Raw genomic sequence first — 20,654 nt, forward strand, 5'->3', positions numbered from 1 at the left:
GACTTTCCCTGCTCAACCCAACTAGGTCAGAGAAATAGTAGTTGGGGGCTGGTGCACATGGAGACCTTAAGGGCAGGGGGGCATTGCCCTCTACCACCTGCATGGCTATAAACGTGCTGTTCAGACATTCTGCATCATCTTGAGCCTGATTTGAATTGCAGAGAGAAAGGGGCTCAGCTGGGGAAGCCATTTAGAAAACAAAAGCTTGCATTTTAAAGAGCACAGTTGGCCCTTGAATTAGGAATGTTTTTTATTCAAAATTGAGCACTTTAGCCTTGAACTTCTAACCTTTTAAAAAGGAAAGCTACCTGCTTTTTCCCCAAACCGCTCCATAGCTCAATTGCCATTGTAATTGAGCAACATTCAGCCCTCTCAATCTATATGCAGCAGCAGGGGCTATTTTTTAAAGGTAATGCTCCACAATGTGCTAAGATATCAATTTTTTTTAAAAAAAATGGAATACATATTTTGAATATTCCAAAGTGTTTTCTTTTTTTGGCCAGTGGTGATGTGCATTGTTGTTTGGCTACGTAAGACTCGGGAATTGGAAGACAAACTGTTTTTCACTGAAGCTCCCCTGTAAGTGTTGTGATCTCAAATAAATAAAAACACAAATAAATCAAGGTGTGTTGGAAATCAGTGGCTTTATTTTAATAAGGGATGAAATCTAAATTTTACTGTGTTCTCCTTGTTCACCACTTGTTCTCTGGGGTATATGAATCACTCCATTTATTGGTAGAGCTTAAGCATTTCCAGTTGGAAATGTATAGTCATATACAGCATAAAACTGAAATGTTTGGTTCTCCCAGGAACATGCATCTTTATATGAGGAATATTTTTAGACCTTTTTTTTTTAGTATTTGCGTGTGCATGATTTTGGTGAGTAGTTTTTATCTATTAAAAAATCGGGGTCCTGTTAACTTAGACTTCACACATTCTCTGTTCCAATGAGAACATCCAAGAATTCCCCTGTTCCCCCAAAGGATTGTTGAAAATGGGCATATTTTTTTGGTCCAGTATAGTGGTAGGGAACTGTTAGTAGGCAATTCTCAAAAAATGAAGGATCAGTGGGACTTTCATCATGATCTGTTCTATCACATGTTTGTGTTCAGTAGCAAGGCATATTTATTGAAAGGAAAATATCTTTGATCTTTGGAGCATTCTGATTGGTTGGTGAACAGAGAGTTGAAAGCAAAAAGTCATTAAGGCAGCAATCCTATATATCTGAGAGCGACTCCCATTGAATTCAGTGGGACTTGCTTCTGAGTAGACATGTATAGGATCTGTGTTTGCATCTTTTTCTTGACTTTCCTTGCAAGAAGTTGCAGTTGGCTGTGAGTTGGTAGTTTTCAGTAAATTGGAGTTCAGTAAACTGTCCTGGCTGGGACCCAGGTGGCGCTGTGGGTTAAACCACAGAGTCTAGGGCTTGCTGATCAGAAGGTCGGCGGTTCGAATCCCTGTGACGGGGTGAGCTCCCATTGCTCGGTCCCAGCTCCTGCCAACCTAGCAGTTTGAAAGCACGTCAAAGTGCAAGTAGATAAATAGGAACCGCTACAGCGGGAAGGTAAACGGCATTTCCATGTGCTGCTCTGGTTTGCCAGAAGCGGCTTTGTCATGCTGGCCACATGACCTGGAAGCTATACGCTGGCTCCCTCGGCCAATAATGCGAGATGAGCGCGCAACCCCAGAGTCGGTCACGACTGGACCTAATGGTCAGGGGTCCCTTTACCTTTAAACTGTCCTTGGGAAAAGAATTGTGTTAGAGCAGGACATCCAGATAATTTATAGCTATATGTGCTTTACCTGGTTGGGAAGAAACCATGGGATATATTCCCAGAGGTAGATGGTGAAGTGATCTTTGTGTCTGATAGCACATCCCCCACTGATGTATGCTTGGCAACATGGATTCTCATTGTAAATTCTGAGTTTGTCTCTGTTTTCTGGAGTAATCGGGGTCACAAAAAGCCAATAGAAAGCTTCCAGTGAGTTACTAGAAATCTGGATGAGCAGATTACAATAACTGAAAAGCATGACATGAAATTAACATAAAAACCTATTATTAAACCAATGTTGTGCATGAAATAAATCCTAAAATAATGATCAAGAACAAAATAACTATCCCCAGATAACTAAGGAACATAACTTTAACTATTTAGATTATTGGTAGGTTTCATTTGTGGGGTGTGCAAATATTTTTCTAAACTTCGGCGCCAGATAGATTGCAGCATTCCTAACCTTTGTGGAAACGCAAGTGCTACTTGGTAGGCCTAATTGGCGGCCCCTGTGCATTTTGAACACTTGGAGTTGTGTACTCATAATCCTGGAGACATTTTACTTCAATAACCCCCCCCCCCCCATACAAGTGATAGACAGTTTATGCACCTACCCTCCCTCTGTGGGAAGTGGTAACTCTAGGATGGCCTTAGGATCAAGACCAGTTGGTTACCATCCTGCTTATAAGTACAGTGGTTGAAAGCTAAACAACATATTCCTTGTTTGTAGCAGTTGAGCTCTCCTGGTGTAAAAATCAGTTTTGAAATGTGAGGGAAGAACTTCAGAATTGATCACCTTTCCCCTCACAGCGCAACAAAATTTCTTGCAAAATTATAGCACTTGAAGGAAGGTTTTTTTCCCCCTGGAAGGCGTCAAACCCCCTAGGAAGCTCTGAATTGCCTACTTCAGTTGAAAACTTTATTTTGAAATGTTCCGTGCTGGGAGAGCCTTTGTGGAGCTGCATTAAGCAAACAGTGATTTCTCCTGAGCACAGCAGCAAAACACAGTTGTTTGTGGAGAAAGCTTAAAAAGCGAAAACAAGGGTGATTAAGAGGCTCTTAAGAACGGGCTGCCTTTCAGGATGCTGGCCATTCCCCTTAACACATTCCATTAGATTTCCTCCAACAACCACTATGTCATGTATGTGGACAATTAGACACCGCAATGATGAGTACACAAGGGGTTATAGAAACACTTGGGTGGCGGATGGGGAGAATCCTCTGAAAGGCCCTCCTTTATAGTTACCAAAAAGATTCATGCTTTGGCAATGTTGCAATGTCTTCCGAAGGTGGAATTTCATTTGGAACAGAATACTGAATCTGTATGCAAAGCCGCTGAGTTGACTAGGCTCCCCTTAAGTTTGGATTGATTGTATTCCATGAGTGAATACAGTTTAGGAATGTCAAAAGTAGGTTCTAATTGTGGTTACTAATTGTGGTTACAGTGGTGCCTCGGAAGGCGAATTTAATTCGTTTCACGAGTCAATTCGTTTTGCGAAAAATTCGTCTTGCGATTCACGGTTTCCCATAGGAATGCATTGAAATTTCTTTTTTTTTTTGCCCATAGGAACGCATTAATTGAATTTCAATGCATTCCTATGGGAAACCGCGATTCGCAAGACGAATTCTTCGCAAAATGAATTTGTCTTGTGAGTCACCATCAGATCGCAAAACACATTCGTCTTGTGAAAAATTTGTCTTGCAGGGCATTCGTCTTGCGAGGTACTACTGTATATTGATTTTTTACATATTGACTGTGATGTGTAAACTTACAAACCTTAATTGGTGATGCTTTTCTTGCTTGGTATAACCATAGAACTTTCATGCACCATTGTCTCTATCCTGGATAGGAACCAGTAATGACCATCACCATGTTTATAGGATCTGAGAGGTGATGTTCTGAAAAGGGGAACCGTGAAGATGGAAACATGTGGTACAGAAATGCCTACCCCCCACTGCTGGGATTAGAGCATCTTCCTTAAAAGCAAATGTAAATGCAATTGTAACTTCCCTTTTTAGGAAAAACATTAAGGGTGAACATAATAAAGGGCATGAGCTTATGGTGGCTGTTATTAAGAGTTAATGGAGGAATGTTTAGAGGAATGTTTTTAGCAGGCACAGTGAAGGCACCTGCTTGGTCTCAAAAGGCAGGGAGTTCCAACTGTATGTGCTGCCTCACTAAGTGATCCATGTCCTTACAAATGCAGAGCGGGTATCGTGTGGTTAGTTTGTTGTATTCGGTAGCTTTCTGTTATTTGGATTTTTATAATGCAACCAGTGCTCAAAGGCTATGCACATGTGTGCTGGATACATTCTGTGGGCTGTAGTGCCATTAAATTATGAACAAAACTGCCGTTCTGATGGAGAGTTCTGGAATGGCAACGTAACCAGGTTCCGAATAGGCAGGACCTTACAGACCAGATTCCGCCATCTGAATTATACGTAGACATTAGAGCCAAGGGAGATTGCAAATCATAGGGGCACGTCGATGCTGAGGATGTTACTATGGCAATAGCTTGGAAGCTTATACCAGGTACCGACTGCTATTTTCTCTTGTGTTATGTATCATGATCTAGTTAAACCAGATAAGGGTGGAATAAGATGTTTAAACAGTCATGGAGAACTCCTGATGTTGCTGGGTGTCCCCTTGCCCCTGACCATGGGCCACGCTGCCTGTGGCTGACGGGAGGGCTATAACTTGCCCACGCTGTTGCAGCATATGGTTTCACTCTCAGTTGGCTCATTGTGCTCAGATCGGAGGTGATAACAGCTGAACATTTGGCAGATTAAAGAATGCCGCAAGGAAGCTTCTCTGCATATCTGCAGTGTGAATCCATGCGGTGGCTTTCCAGCAGACAGAATTTACAACTCCTTTAGAGTTGGCTGTTCATCCATGCTATTTAAATGCAAAAATAGCTCTCTTGGGGGTAAAATAAAAAAAATCCTTCAGTAGCACCTTAAAGACCAACTAAGTTTTTATTTTGGTATGAGCTTTCTTGTGCATGCACACTTCTTCAGATATCTCTTTGGGGTATTAATTTAGTATGTATTATCTTTCTAAATTTGTTCATCAGACTTGCTCTCAGAAGGCCCTTTCTGTTAAATTTGCTGCTTCAGGTTTTTGTAAGCCTAGGCCAGTGATGGCGAACCTATGACACGTGTGTCAGATGTGACACGCAGAGCCCTCACTGCTGGCACGCCCCCCATTGGCCCATTCGCGCTGTTGGTGGTGGGTTTTTTCCCCCATTTGTTCTCCCGCTTGTCTCCACTAGAGCTTGTCTCCGCTACAGCTTGTCTCCGCTGTTAAAACCCAGATCCTTTGTTGTTGTTGTTGCTGGTAGCCAGAGATTGGTCTTTTAATCCTTTCTGTGCTGTTTTTTCTGGTGCTTTGGCAGACTATGATTGGGTGTAACAGCGTTCGTTTTTTAACCTGTTCTGTTTTGGGTTTTTTGGCACTTTGGCAGACTATGTCAGTGCTGCGTGTTAGTTCCAGCGAAGGTATTATTCATCATTTATTTCTGTTCTCTTTGCACCCCCCAAAAAACCTCCAAAACGTTGGTCAGCAGCTCCCCCCAAAAAGCTCAACAACTCTGGGCACTTTGTGATAAATAAGGGGTTTTTGGTTTGGTTAAATAATTTATTAAATACAGTTATATATTACAATTATACATTTTTTTAATTTAAACTATAAATATCACAAAATTATGGGGGTTTTCTCGAAGTGACACACCACCTGAGTTATGCTCGGTTTTTTGGCAAATTTTGACACACCAAGCTCAAAAGGTTGCCCATCACTGGCCTAGGCCATTAGACTTGAATACAAGCGGTTTGTGTGTGTGCTCACAAACACACAGGAGTGTTGTAATAATTGTGCTTACCGTAGCAACACGTGGCTATGCAACACCACCCCACCACCCTTCACAGTGTCCCTTTTGTGCTCACTTGTGTAGGAAGTAATGTTTTTTGCAATACTGGAAGTTGATTTTGTTTTCCCCCCCCTATGCTTTATAAGTGAATCTTCACATGGGGTGTATTAAGAGTCTATTGCAACTGATCGTTAGAGATCACTGATGTTCTTAAATACTTTTACTACGAGAAATGGTGCAACATCCATTTAGTGTTTTGTGAAACATGAAACGAGAATTTCAAGCCTCTGGTTTTCTTGTTCCAAAAGTAACTTGTGTCTGTAGTAGCAAAAGAGCAGTAAGGCTGCTATTACTATCTGCACTTACTTGGAATTAAGTGAACAAAGTGAGACTTATTGCTGTGTAAACATACATAGGATTAAGCTGCTGTTTCTAAGGCCTAATGAATCTCATGAATAAAACTGGTTTTGTGACCCACGTGCTGGATTGAAAGTCAGGAAGTTTCCCCAGTTTCGAAACATTCCCCCAGATGTTTATGCAGAAATAGGTTTATTAGGGTCACATGCATGCACCTTTTTAAAAAAAGCTGGGTTAGAAGATTATTCTTTTTATTAACATTTACCGTACTACTTTTAAGCAGAGGGACGTGGGTGGTGCTGTGATCTAAACCACAGAGCCTAGGGCTTGCCGATCAGAAGGTCGGCAGTTCAAATCCCCGCAACGGGGTGAGCTCTTGTTCGGTCCCAAGCTCCTGCCCACCTAGCAGTTTGAAAGCATGTCAAAGTGCAAGTAGATAAATAGGTACCATTCTGGCGGGAAGGTAAATGGTGTTTCTGTGTGCTGCTCTGGTTTGCCAGAAGCAGCTTAGTCATGATGGGCACATGACCCGGAAGCTGTGTGCGGACAAACGCCGGCTCCCTCAGCCTATAGAGCGAGATGAGCCTGCAACCCCAGAGTCGTCCATGACTGGACCTAACGGTTTACCTTTACCTTTTAAGCAATTTTCCTGCTTTGCATCCCCTCTCTTGAGCAGCAAGAATTTCAATTTATTCCAGTCTCTGTGCCCTCAGAGAAGGGTGTTTTAATATCCCTGGTGGATTTTGCAGTTGTTACTCACCCTTTGAGATGGAGTGAGCTATAAATGTGAATAAAGACTCAAAGTGAAAGGGGTGGATATGGATGAAGTGGCAGGCCATTTCACAAGACTAGGCCCACTTGTAAAAAAAAACCCCCAGTGTGCTAAAAGTCAGTGACTGCTAGTCACGATTGCTGCGTACTTCTTCCAGGATGAGAAGTAGCATCCCTCAGAGTATTGCCAGGGGGTGGCTATTGTAATGCCCTGCTTGTGAGCTTCCCATAGGTACCTGTTTGCCCACTGAATGCTTCCCTGATCCACCAGGGCTGCTCTAACCTTCTTTAAAGGCAGTTGTCTTTAAGTGTTCCAGACCCAGAACCCACTTTTGCCCAGTGTTAGAAACAGATATATAAACTAGGCGCCCAAGGCTCCTTAAACCAAGGTTGTCGTCTCCAAAGCGGAATGCCTAGTTGCCATTTTGGGCAAGACTTCTCTAAAGTCTTATTTTTCAAACGATGGACTGACTGTGATTGATTCTCATCTGGTTAGTTCACATGACAACCTTGATCTGGGTTAAGAGATTTGAGAACTTAAAGAAAAAAAAGTCACTCGATCCGGGGACAATCCACATACATATTGGCCTACTCCGACCTCTTTTTCTTAATGGTGACTGCTCCTGCTCAGGCTGCACAGAAAAAGCAATTTGATTCCAGAAACTCATTCTGATTGTGCAGATAAAATATAATTCTCCAGGATGGGGTATTAGTGTGTGAAAACAGTCCTGATCCAATGATCCCCAGATGATGATGTCAGGAGCCATCCTTTTGTCCAAGCATGTTTTTTGGTACCCACTTCTTAGTGTCCCCCCCTCCCCAATATGTCTTGCATGGTGATAGTACTGTTGTATCCTCCATAGGTCTGGCTGTAATCAAGTAATTGGTCACATGTTAACCAAGCTGCAGGTGCCTATTCAGACAAATCTGACAGCTTGTCTACTACAGGTGGCCTTGGGATTTATAGTTAAAGATGTCTTTGATGGGACCCTGCTCCCAGTGCTTGCATGCTAACATATGGGCAGCTAACCGAGGAAATATCTCGAAATAGCCTTGGGTCGTGTGTATCCTTGGCAACACAGCCACTCAGGGTCAAACTACACACTCCCTTCATGCACACTGTAAACTTTTATTTACAGACGAAATAATATTACAACAAAAACAAAATTCAGGGGAGTATACAGGTATACCGCCCCTCCAGCTCAAAACCTGACACTCTAAAAAATTATATGTGAACAATGCTTGCCTATATCAGCTCAGGTATTGAATTAAATCTCCCAGAGCCTTGTTGGCAAATTGAGAACTAATGCATTTCCTATTAATGACTTGCACCAGGGATGTTCCCAACCCTTTCAGCTTATGAGTTAATTACTGCAGCGCAGCAGGGTATCCCGGCCCTTACAAAAAGCTGCAATGTGCTTGATATTACCGTACTTTTCTGAAGGAATACACAATGTACTATCATTAAGTCCCAGAGCTAGGACTTTAATGGTGTAATTTATATTTTGGTTTTAAAAAGTGCTCCTGGCACCTAAATTTCTAATTTTTGCCAAACTTTGGGGTGATGTGTAATGCATTCTTCTGCAGTTGCCTAAGCCTCGTCCAAAATGACGAATGCAGCATATCTTGGTTAGCTGTCAGAAGGACACATGCTGAATGTCAGACTTTTTACCTTCTCCAATCTTTTAAAATTTAAACTAAGCAGAACTGTGACTATTGCTTTCGAAAATGAGGTCCATGGAAAGAGAGCATGCTTACCAAAAGGGGGGGGGGGAGACACCTAAATTCTTAGCTCTGTAAAGACCCCCATGCTGATGTAATTGTCTTTATGCCTGAGCATGTTGCTCAGACGCATGCCTACTTTTTTTTTACTCTGATCCCCGCAGAGGAAGCCAGCAGGGTGTGAACACAATTCTATTCTCGTCTGTATTCATAAGAGAAATGCGGAGGAGAGTGAGAGACGGGGATGTGGATGGTAACTCTTTATATCATCCCTACCCCTCCTCACTCCTGATGGTATGGATTCTTTATGGTGGAAAGGAAGGAAGGAAAGATGACTGTTGTGCGAATATTAGAACTCAAACAAGTTGATTTAAGGCAGGGGTCACCAAACTTTTTCAGCAGGGGGCCGGTCCACTGTCCCTCAGACCTTGTGGGGGGGCAGACTATATTTTGAAAAAAAAATATGAATGAATTCCTATGCCCCACAAATAACCCAGAGATGCATTTTAAATAAAAGGACACATTCCACTCATGTAAAAACATGCTGATTTCCGGACTATCCGCGGGCCGGATTGAAAAGGCAATTGGGCCGCATCCGGCCCCCGGGCCTTAGTTTGGGGACCCCTGATTTAAGGTCTGAGAAAAGACTCAGTTCTAGTTTATATGCCATCCTAAATGCATAGGGACGCGGGTGGCAAAGTGGGCTAAACCACAGAGCCTAGGGCTTGCCGATCGGAAGGTCGGTGGTTCGAATCCCCGCAACGGGGTGAGCTCCCGTTACTCAGCACGTCAAAGTGCAAGTAGATAAATAGGCTCCCTCGGCCAGTAAAGCAAGATGAGCGCCGCAACTCCAGAGTCATCTGCGACCGGACCTAACGGCCAGGGGTCCCTTTAAATGCATAGGAGGGTGCAATCCCAGAGGGTCCCCCCCACCAGTGGCAGCATCAAAAAACAAAACAAAAATGGAGGGGGGGGGGACAGAAGCTTTGTCCCACATTTTAGACTTGAAAGTGAAATAATGGTGTCTTTCACATCGTTGCCCCCATCCTATTTTCTCTGCAGTAAGTTCTGTGGATTTTGACAGCATTAACTTGCCAAGTAAGCATGCTTAGGGCTGCAGCCTTATTTTTATTTCCGGTTTCTGATTTGGTAACAATTTGCATGTGAAGAGCAATGACAGTGGGGAGAAGGAGGAGGAAAGGAGTGGGCAGGGGGAGTGAGTTACTTGTTAGGGAGAGTAGCTTCCTTAGTCTTGTTGTGGTCCCACTGATCCAAGGCGCCAGAGAGGCTGGCCATCTCTGCGCCATGGAGAGCTCCCAATGAGTCACTTTGTCCAACAAGAGTAGGATGTGAACTAAAATTCCAACCTCCAGCCCACCTCTCCCTCGCCCCACCAAAAAATGTGGAGAATTGGTGTCTCTTAAAGAGCCAACCTCTGGCCTTGTGCTCCATCGCATCTGACCTGATGCACTTACCACTGTTGGACTGGAGAGGTGTTTGGATCCTCAGGTTCAGGAGAAGGTGCCTTTGAGTGTCCCGGCTCCGATTCTGCAGACCCTGGTGCTGTGAGCTCTGGTTCAGTGGGCTCCCACTCTCTTGCATCAGGCTTGGAGATAGGACTTGTAGTCTGGTTCCTTAGAATGGTAACACAACCACCTCTTGAGTCATTGCCCTGGTGGACATTGCTGGGCTCTGGAATCCTGACAGCTCTCCTTTGGAGTTCTCGAGTTCATAGTGCTTTGGCAGGTGTAACCAAGCACATATATTGTGTTATATGAACATGGTGGATTACAAAGCCCTTGTTGGAGTCAGGCAGGCAGTGGTGGACCTATCAGGTCTGGTAAGTAGGTCTGGCTTGTATGACCAAGACTAAGGCTTTGGAAAAATGATCCTATGTATGATTTTATTGGTGCCCCTCCCTTTGTGCCCCACAGTCTTCAAAGTCTGGAGCCTCTGGTAGTTGTGCTTGGTTCATTATTTCCCAAGCTATCTTTCACTTACTCCTTGGCCTTTATGCCATTACGGTGAGAAAGTCCTAGCATCTCATCAAATTGATATCTGAACCGAAGTTCATGATTCATACTTTTAAATTACGAGTCTTACAGCAGGGACATCTAAATACAGTCATACCTCGGTTTAAGTACGCTTCGGTTTGAGTACTTTCACTTTAAGTACTCCGTGGACCCGTCTGGAACGGATTAATCCACTTTCCATTACTTTCAATGGGAAAGTTCGCTTCAGGTTAAGTACGCTTCAGGTTAAGTACAGACTTCCGGAACCAATTGTGTACTTAAACCGAGGTACCACTGTATCTATTTTTCACACTCACTGTTCTTTTCTTTCAAGCTTCCATCTTTATGACTAGAAACTTGTTTTTAATGGAATATTGCTCCAGTTCTAAGTGGAGCTTGTATGTTGTCCAGCTCTGGATCCTGCCCACAGTATCAGTTGGTTTGCATGGTAGTGTAACTATATGAAGCTATTTTAGATCATGAAGGCAGAGGTAGTTAAAGGATGAGTCCCATATATTCCAAATCAGAAGCAGGGGCGTAGCAAGGGGGTGATGGGGGTGCGGCACCCTGGGTTCCACTCTGGGGAGGGTGACACTTGGTGCAACCCCCCACGAGCGAGCACCCAGCCGCCGCCCGGTAAAAGTCTCGCTCGGCGGCTGGCTGCTCGCTCACTTGCTCTGCGCGCGTTTTGCTTATTCCTGCTGGGGCGGAGGCAAGGAGCGGGCCAGGTAGGGGCATCAGTGGAGGCCACTAACGCCCCTCCCTGGCCTGCCCCTCGCCCAGGAACAAGCAAAGCGCGCTCTGAGCCAGTGAGCGAGCAAGCTGCAGAGCGAGGCTTTTTAAAAAACCTTGCTCCGTGGCTTGCTCACAGCTTGCCGGTGATGCCGCTCTAGCACTCTCACGCCGGGATCCTCTGCTCGCGACTCCGCATCCCAGATCATCCCAGGCGGCAGCATCCCTATACTGGATGGCGCTTGGGCGGTTTGCCGGCGGCTCCGCTGCATAGCGCGTATGTGCGGAGCCGCTGCATATGGTGCATGCGTCGTGCGTGGCAATGTCACGCATGCATGCTGCACGGCGATGCCCTGCCCCCGGGTGCACACCCACAGTGCTGCCCCGGGCGCTGGAATGCCTTTGTCCGCCCCTGATCAGAAGTGCTTTATATATCTGATGAGTTAAATGTGTTTCTCTCTCTCTAAGTGATGTCGCTGCATTGTCTGGTGCTGTTCTATTTTGCCTTCCTCCTGACATCCTGGTTGCTATAGTGCAATGATCTATTTGTGAACATACAAAGGATCATTGCCGTAATTAAAGGGGAAATGTTTTCTGGTCATCTTCATGGGTAATGCTTTTTGAAAGGTGATGGACTAGAATATTTAACAGGTTATTTTGGATCTTCAAAACTCTGGAATGCAATGCTCAATCTTTTTTTCAGCCTTTCTCTAGCAATATAGTTCAGATAATTTCTATGTTTTTTTTTAAATTCTATCTGTTGCATGGCTGCTGTTCACAGTACATTTTAGTGCTTCAGCCATCTTTTGAGCAGATTGTCTAGTTACATGCTGTGCAATATAGTACTGAATAATTTCAAACTTTTAGTGTGTGAATATGTGTAATCTTTCAGAAACATACACACCTTTTGTGTACCTGCCAAATGATGCAAATAGACACATTTGTGCTTGAATCTGTTTTAAACAGTACTCTCTCCTCTTTCTCTTTCTCCAGCTGTGAATGAAACAGAGACACTCTGCAGCATTCAGTGCTCAGTTTCACTAGCTTTGAAGAACGGTGACAACTAAAAATGCCGCCTCCCGCAGATATTGTGAAAGTGGCTATAGAATGGCCTGGTGCCTTCCCCAAATTGATGGAAATTGATCAAGTAAGTGGCTGATTCTGTGTATTCCTACATATCCATGAAATTTTGCATAGGCAGTTTTTAATACTCATTATGCCCTCCAGATAACAACGTATATAAGATTATGGAACTACCACCTACTTTTTGCCTAAACTGAACATTTGCTGCATTTGGGGTGTCTTCTTCTTCAGTTGTAATTTTCTATAGATTGATGATTTATACAATTCACGAATCCTTCATAAATGAAGGGTGGATTAGAATTTGTATGGATAATACGTTGGAGTTAAAAGTATTACTTTCCTTGTTGGCTGTGTGTCTTAAGACATCTAGTTGGCACTCAGCTTAACGAATTACAGAATGCCTTTAACTGTTAAAGTGAAGTACTCCAAGGGGCTGGACTAGACTTGCCCTTCCAAGCTGGTTCTTGGTTTCTTCTGTTCAGAAGGGTCTACAAAAGGCTTTCTGGTGCATTTGTGCTTCTGTGAATTTTCCTGAGCTCTGACTATCTGGCTAAACTTGGGAGTGCAGTGTATGGCTCAGCCTTGATATGACTGTTAGATGCAGAGAAATCTGTCCAGTGCAAAACAGTGCTTCATTGTAGTTGCATAGCCTCACTTTTGCTGCAGTTATAGCCCCTGGCAGCTACATACCGGTATGTGTGGTGGAGATAGCTCTGTTCTACTTGCTGTTTCATTCAAGTAGAAATCGCCCACTGCAGCTCCTTTCTGGCCTAGGGAATAACCTCAGAATGAGTGGAGTGACACTGCTAAAATTATCCGGGCCTCTTTGCAAAGACAGAATCCAAGGCCCTTCACTTAAGGCACAGCAAGAACAAACAGCCCAATTCCTGTTACAGGTAGGTAGCCGTGTTGGTCTGAGTCGAAGCAAAATAAAAAAATTCCTTCAGTAGCACCTTAAAGACCAACTCAGTTTTTATTTTGGTATGAGCTTTCGTGTGCAGAAGTGTGCATGCACATGAAAGCTCATACCAGAATAAAAACTTAGTTGGTCTTTAAGGTGCTACTGAAGGATTTTTTTTTTATTTTAGTCCAATTCCTGAAATTTCTGAAATTTCACACCAACAAAAAGTTGGAACACTTTATCTCATCTTTTCTACAATCTCGCCACACCTTGCTGTTCTAGTATAGGTAACACAGGAAAGCTGTTCATGCAGCCACTCCACGTGAGCCTGTATTTATTTGTTTGTCCTCCCTCCCTCCACCCCTGGCTTGCCTCTAGCAGATCATTTGAACTGTTTGTTGCATGCAGGTTTTGTTTGTTTGGTTTTTTTTTGGTAGTGCAATTCAACTCACTTTAGGAAGCTTTGCAGTGGCATTTGATACTGTCGTTTTTGCTTATGACAAATCATGAACTGCACAGAATGCATTCTAGGCTGGGGAATAAAGTAGGCATGTGGAATTGGACTGTAGCCTACAGTTTTCCAGTTTTCTGAACAAAATCAGAAGCAGCCTCTTCAATGTTTGGAATGTATACGGTTGGTTAAAGTTGCTATCTTGGCCAGTGAATCCCAGAACACGTATCCCGACACCCTGGTATATCCCAAGAGGAGCTGAAATGTGCTTTGAAAATTAACCCAGCACGCTGCAGACATCTGCCACACTCTGCCCCATGAAGCAGGGAGGGTATTTGTAGCATCGGTTTCCCCTTTTGCCTGCCAATATATGGATAATGATATTTACACACAGGAGGGAAAAAGGATTCGTTGGGATTTCTGATACAGCCTGCAGTATATCATGAATCTTAGAAGCGTTTCCATTGCCCAGAAAGTGTGATTCTCTTGATGAGCATTGTCCAGCGAACAAAGGGGAGGAGAGGATGCCAAAAGTTAATGTCATTATCTTCACATATTAGATAGACACCTACACATTCTTATGGACGTTGATTAAGAACATGATAAATATGTGTACGTTTTGTAAGAAACCAAAAAGCGTGCCTTCTGTTTTAATCTAACCTCCTCTGTCTCCTCCCCCAACCCATGTCCTAGTTATCAAAAGTTTGGAAATCTTACATCTGGGCAAAGCTATGGAATTATAAAAATTGAATTCTTTTGTGGCTTTGGAGCATAGACTCACCATACCGGTAGAATGTGTTGGAGTTGCCTAGACAACACTATTCAGTGCAGCCCAAATAAGGATGTTGGAGTTCTTTTGAGCTCCTTTCGCCACACCGGGTCATTAATGTCAATGGAAATGGATGCAATGATGTCCTTAAGGATGTAGTATGGCAGCAGCCCTCCCCCACCCCCCATTTTTTAGCATTGTGTTGCTGCACTTAACAAAATTCCTCTTAACGCTCTTGCCTGTGCTGTTATTACTCGTACTGGTGCATCTCAGAACTACTTTACATTTATATTAATACAATTAAAAATCCGAATAAAAGGCATGTACTTATTAATCTCCCCTTCAAAAGCTGCTGCTGCTGCTACCAGAAGCCTTCAGGAAGGGCAATGATAGTTTTCTTACCACCACTTTGAGACAAACTGTGCACTGCAGGGACCCCCGTGTAGGACTTTATGCGAAGCCTTTCCTTAAGCGTTGGCTTCCTAAGCCTAGTCACTAGTCCAAAAGACCTGCACTTGCTTGTATCAGTTACCTTTGAACATGGAGAGTCCTAGAGAGTCATGTGGCTTGCTGTCCAAGAAATTCTTTTCTTAATGGTTTGCTGTTTACAGACATTTGCCTTTACCAATCTGGCTACAACTGTAGGTGCTGTTATTAGATTGCGTTCTGAGTAAAAGAACTACTGGAGGAAATACGTATTTTCTTAATTATTTTATTTATTCGTTGCGTATCTCTTTCTTCAAGAAGCTCAGAACGTGTGAGCTATTTGTATCCTCACAAAAGTTACACTGGCTAGCCCCTGAGTTACGTGGTTGCAGCGGGTTTCTGCCATGTATTAAAGGTAAAGGGACCCCTGGCCATTAGGTCCAGTCGTGACCAACTCTGGGGTTGCGCGCTCATCTCGCATTATTGGCCGAGGGAGCCAGCGTATAGCTTCCAGGTCATGTGGCCAGCATGACAAAGCCGCTTCTGGCAAACCAGAGCAGCACATGGAAACGCCGTTTACCTTCCCGCTATAGCGGTTCCTATTTATCTACTTGCATTTTGACGTGCTTTCGAACTGCTAGGTTGGCAGGAGCTGGGACCAAGCAACGGGAGCTCACCCCGTCACAGGGATTCAAACCGCCGACCTTCTGATCAGCAAGCCCTAGGCTCAGTGGTTTAGCCCACAGCGCCACTAGGCCAGACCATTGGCCCATCTAGCCCAGTATTGTTCACTCTAGATACTCAGGCAGAGAGAGGTCTTTCCCATCACCTGCTACTGAAGATTACTGGATTAAACTGATATCTGATGCAGGCAATGCATGTGCTCCACCTCTGAGTTTATAGTCCTTCCTCAAGGGAGCAAGGATTCAAATTGGAGTACCCCTGATCCAAGCTCAGCACTGACAGCTATTCATCTGTGCCTTTTAGTTGCTGGATTGAAAGGGGATTTGAGATAGGTGCAACTTACCTCCCCACGGCAGCTTTGTGAGGGGTAACACTTGGTGTGCCCAACTTTTTGTGTCATACTGAATTTCGGTTCAGTCTAGGATTCCACCTGAAGCAACCAGATGATGTTGTTCTGTTCGGGATATGGCACTATATTTTCAACTTAGTTCTTCTCCTAGATGTCGTGTGAAGAAGTCCTGTACCCTGAAATTTCTCTTGTCAAACATTGTGACCTAGCAACCCTATGGATAGACACATGTGCAAATACCTTCATGTGTAATGCGGGCAGTCAGCTATTTTGTGTGTGCCAAATTTTTATTAAACTTTAAAATCTTCACATGTAAATTCCAAATTTCAAAATTATTATGCACTTCTCTTTAAACTTTGACTTCCCACCTTTCCCTCCATGTCGTTCTTAATCTCATTGTAATCCCATTTACATAGTGCCTTCTAATAAATGTTTCACCTAGAACATGTTATTCAATTTTATATATTATCAGGCAGTCTCCTCTAAAGAGGATTAAAATAGAGAACAAAGAGCATCCAAGCGATAGTTCACTTAAACTTAGGTGGTCACGAATTAACTGTGGGAAAGCAGATACTGCTTTGTGGTTGGATGCAGGATTTCAAATATGGGTGAAACAGATCCTAGCTACATCCTACCAGGACCAAAAAAGGGTATGTTAATATAAAAAGGGACCCAGGTGGCGCTGTGGGTTAAACCACAGAGCCTAGGGCTTGCTGATCAGAAGGTCGGTGGTTCGAATCCCTGCAACGGGGTGAGCTCCGGTTGTTCGGTCCCAGCTCCTGCCAACCTAGCAGTTCAAAAGCACATCAAAGTGCAAGTAGATAAATAGGGAAGGTAAAAGTGCAAGTAGATAAATAGGGAAGGTAAACGGCGTTTCCGTGCGCTGCTCTGGTTCGCAAGAAGCAGCTTTGTCATGCTGGCCACATGACCCAGAAGCTGTCTGCGGACAAACACCGGCTCCCTTGGCCTATAGAGCGAGATGAGTCGGACACAACTGGACCTGATGGTCAGGGGCCCTTTACTTTACCTTTAATATAGTATTGGACAATGCAATGACAATTAATTACTGTGAAAAGTTTTTGTGAGGGAGGGAAGTTGGTTTCTCTCTGCCAGTATTCTGTTTTACATTGCAGTTGTATGTACCTGATGATTGTCCTTATGTTGAATCACTGTTGAATTTCAATTAATGAGCAGAGGACAGCAGTGGTTACTTCTGAACAGTTGCCAACATGGAGCCATTGGGCAACGCACAGTATGCCATATACTCTGCCCTGCCAGGGGCTTGAAAAAGCCCATGTTTGTATCTTGCCCAGCTGTGAAAATAGCACCAAGCACCTGGTAGTGTATGGTTTCCCTAGAATTATGCTTTTTATTTTTTGATTTCTGCCCTATGCTTCTTTGGGAGGAAGCGCTGGATATAACAGAAAGACAGAAATGCATATATTGGTTGTTGCTTTGCATAGTGCAACCTTCTTGAAGCCAAGTAGGGGTTGCGGCGCTCATCTCGCTTTACTGGCCAAGGGAGCGTACAGCTTCCGGGTCATGTGGCCAGAATGACTAAGCCGCTTCTGGCCAACCAGAGCAGTGCACGGAAACGCCGTTTACCTTCCCGCTGGAGTGGTACCTATTTATCTACGTGCACTTTGACGTGCTTTCGAACTGCTAGGTTGGCAGGAGCAGGGGCCGAGCAACGGGAGCTCACCTTGTTGCGGGGATTCGAACCGCTGACCTTCCGATCAGCAAGCCCTAGGCTCTGTGGTTTTTTAGACCACAGTGCCACCCATGTCCATGATCAGCTATACCCAATCCCTAAAAAATTCCCAAAAGAAAACTTTCTTGGCTCAAGGCAGTTTGCACCCAACATTATATCTGAATTTCTGGCAACTTGTTCTCTGTCCATATGGTCTTACAGGAGAGGATACATTTATCAAAAGAAACACTTCCTAGGTGTTTTGAACCATAGACAAAAGAATGCCTCTACTTTGTTAAAACATGCATGCATACTTCAAACTTCCACACACCCATTATTCTCCATGTGTTTAGGGCCATTTTGGGGGTAAAAATTGACACGATAACTAGAGCTTTGTATGATTTTAATTAATTGCAAATTAACTTTTTGCATTTTAGCAAGTAGAACATCTGTATTGCTTATACTTCAATTGTTACCTCCAGAAATGTATTCATCCTACAGAAACAAACAAGTGAGCAAAGCTTCAGAAATGTTTGTTTTAATAAATTCTTGCAGGTTCTCCCATGTTGAAGAACATGCTAAATTACGGTACTTACACAACAGCTCAGAAAAAGTAATCTTCAGCTTCATGCCGTGCCTCTTACGAAATGAGTTCATAAGTTCATTGCACAGTAGCAAAAATGGTTGTATCCTGCCTAGCCATGGCTTTCATAGGAAGATTATGCTCCTTGGATGTTTGAGCAGCGATGCATTTTTGATGACCCAAAGTACTTTTTGGATTTAACTTACCCCAAGTTTCTGTGTTTTATTAGGCGAAGGTACGTGATCAGCATTGGATCAGAGCTCTGCATGCCATCAGTTCTAAAGCAGGTCTAAGTTCTAAGACCTTCAATAACAAGTGTTCATAAACTCGCCTCTGTCCTTGAAGCATTTTAACTGGCTCTCAGTGGCACTGCCAAATTGAAATCGAGGTGTGTGTGTGTGTGTGTGTGTGTGTGTGTGTGTGTGTGTGTTTGAGGGGGATACTCAGTTTCACTTGTAAGTAAAGAAGCAGTGAGTATCTGTGTGTATTTCTCATCAATTGAGATTTCATGCGCAATCTGGAAAGGGTCACTGGCAATCTGCCTCTTGAGGGTAGCTTTCAGGAAGCACGTTCATTTATCAGCCCCTCCTTCCCCCGGATTACTCCTCTACCCTCTGATCGGTGACCACAAACCATCCAAGCTATTTCGTGCACTTTATTTCTGAAGCCCTTGCTACTACCCCATGGCAACTTCATTGTAGGCCTTGGTTCAGATGGGGAAAAGCTCTCCCCCCCCCCCAGTTTAATCTCGCCCTAACCATAACAGTGGTGAATTCAGAAACAAAATAAGTGATTTGATAACCCATCCTAAACCTAGACAGCATCTTAAAAAGCAGAGACATCACCTTGCCGACAAAGGTCCGTATAGTTAAAGCTATGGTTTTCCCAGTAGTGATGTATGGAAGTGAGAGCTGGACCATAAAGAAGGCTGATCGCCGAAGAATTGATGCTTTTGAATTATGGTGCTGGAGGAGACTCTTGAGAGTCCCATGGACTGCAAGAAGATCAAACCTCTCCATTCTGAAGGAAATCAGCCCTGAGTGCTCACTGGAAGGACAGATCGTGAAGCTGAGGCTTCCAATACTTTGGCCACCTCATGAGAAGAGAAGACTCCCTGGAAAAGACCCTGATGTTGGGAAAGATTGAGGGCACAAGGAGAAGGGGGCGACAGAGGACGAGATAGTTGGACAGTGTTCTCGAAGCTACCAACATGAGTCTGACCAAACTGCGGGAGGCAATGGAAGACAGGAGTGCCTGGCGTGCTATGGTCCATGGGGTCACGAAGAGTCGGACATGACTAAACAACAACAACAACAACAACCCATCCTAAAATTGCTTTCTATAACTCTTATAGAGGCCTGCATGGTTAGTGATGACTTGCCTAGCCCAGTGTTTCCCAACCTTGTGCCTCCAGCTGTTTTGTGACTACAACTCCCATCATCCCTAGCTAGCAAGACCAGTGGTCAGGAATGATGGGAATTGTAGTCCAAAAACAGCTGGAGGCACAAGGTTGGGAAACACTGGCCTAGCCAACAAAGCAGCTCATGTGGGTGTTTGAGAATCTTGCTGGCATTGCTGTGTGCCTGGGATTGCTAAATGCAGCTTCTGTGTTTCAAAGAAATTAGCATATCTGGACAGCTATATATTTTGTTATTCAATCTTGGGTGACTTTGGAGTGTAAGAAGAGATCGGTACGTTATAGTGCATAATCAAAAGGGGGGAGAGAAGATGAGAGACGAGTTGAGTTCTCTGCCGTGTGCAGTCAGAAGAAGTGAATAGCCCAGTGGAAAGTCTGGGCACATTAAATGTTGTAAACAAGCCCAGCAGATGCAGGCTGGACCAGTGCCTGGGTGGGAGACCACTGAGAGCTTCATGTAAGCTATTCTGAGCTTTCCAAAAGAAGACAGCATATACTTTTAGTACAAAAAAACATTACATGGTTGAAATGCAATCAGTACGCAGAAGTCAGAAGTACTGGCAGAAGACATATCAGTCACAGACGCTTGCTACCAAGGAGAGAAGTGCTCCGTCTAGTTAGCAGAATTCCTATATTTGCCTTGTCCTTATGTTTCCCTGCTGAAGCTTTAAAGTGAGTGCATGCATGCAAGTGCCCACATTTAACCCCCTGCAAACAATTGTTCTAATAAATAATACCATATAAACTTGGAAGGAAATACAAAATTAAATGCAGCAGCGTGAGAAACATTAGACTGGAGCAGGGGACCCCAAACTAAGGCCCGGGGCCTGGATGCGGCCCAATCACCTTCTAAATCCGGCCCGCGGACGGTCCGGGAATCAGCATGATTTACATGAGTAGAATGTGTCCTTTTATTTAAAATGTATCTTTGGGTTATTTGTGGGGCCTGCCTGATGTTTTTAGATGAGTAGAATGTGTCCTTTTATTTAAAATGCATCTCTGGGGCATAGGAATTCGTTCATATATTTTTTTCCAAAATATAGTCCAGCCCCCCACAAGGTCTGAGGGA

General features: G+C 43.9%; 1 protein-coding gene across 5 annotated transcripts in view; it reads left to right on the plus strand.

Moving 5' to 3' along the window:
- Positions 1–20,654, plus strand: part of ELMO1 (engulfment and cell motility 1) — a 318,071-nt gene that overhangs the window by 51,438 nt on the left and 245,979 nt on the right. For 4 of the 5 annotated variants that reach the window (XM_035129257.2, XM_035129260.2, XM_035129258.2 and 1 more), the window contains exon 2: positions 12,226–12,379. In XM_035129257.2, coding sequence (XP_034985148.1) covers positions 12,302–12,379 — 78 coding nt within the window. In that variant the 5' untranslated portion in view covers positions 12,226–12,301. Of the gene's footprint in view, positions 1–12,225; positions 12,380–18,397; positions 18,557–20,654 lie in introns of those variants that run through there. The other variant, XM_035129261.2, reaches the window with a different exon arrangement.

This window comes from Zootoca vivipara, chromosome 12 (genome assembly GCF_963506605.1).
Source record: "Zootoca vivipara chromosome 12, rZooViv1.1, whole genome shotgun sequence".
Lineage (NCBI taxonomy): Eukaryota > Metazoa > Chordata > Lepidosauria > Squamata > Lacertidae > Zootoca > Zootoca vivipara.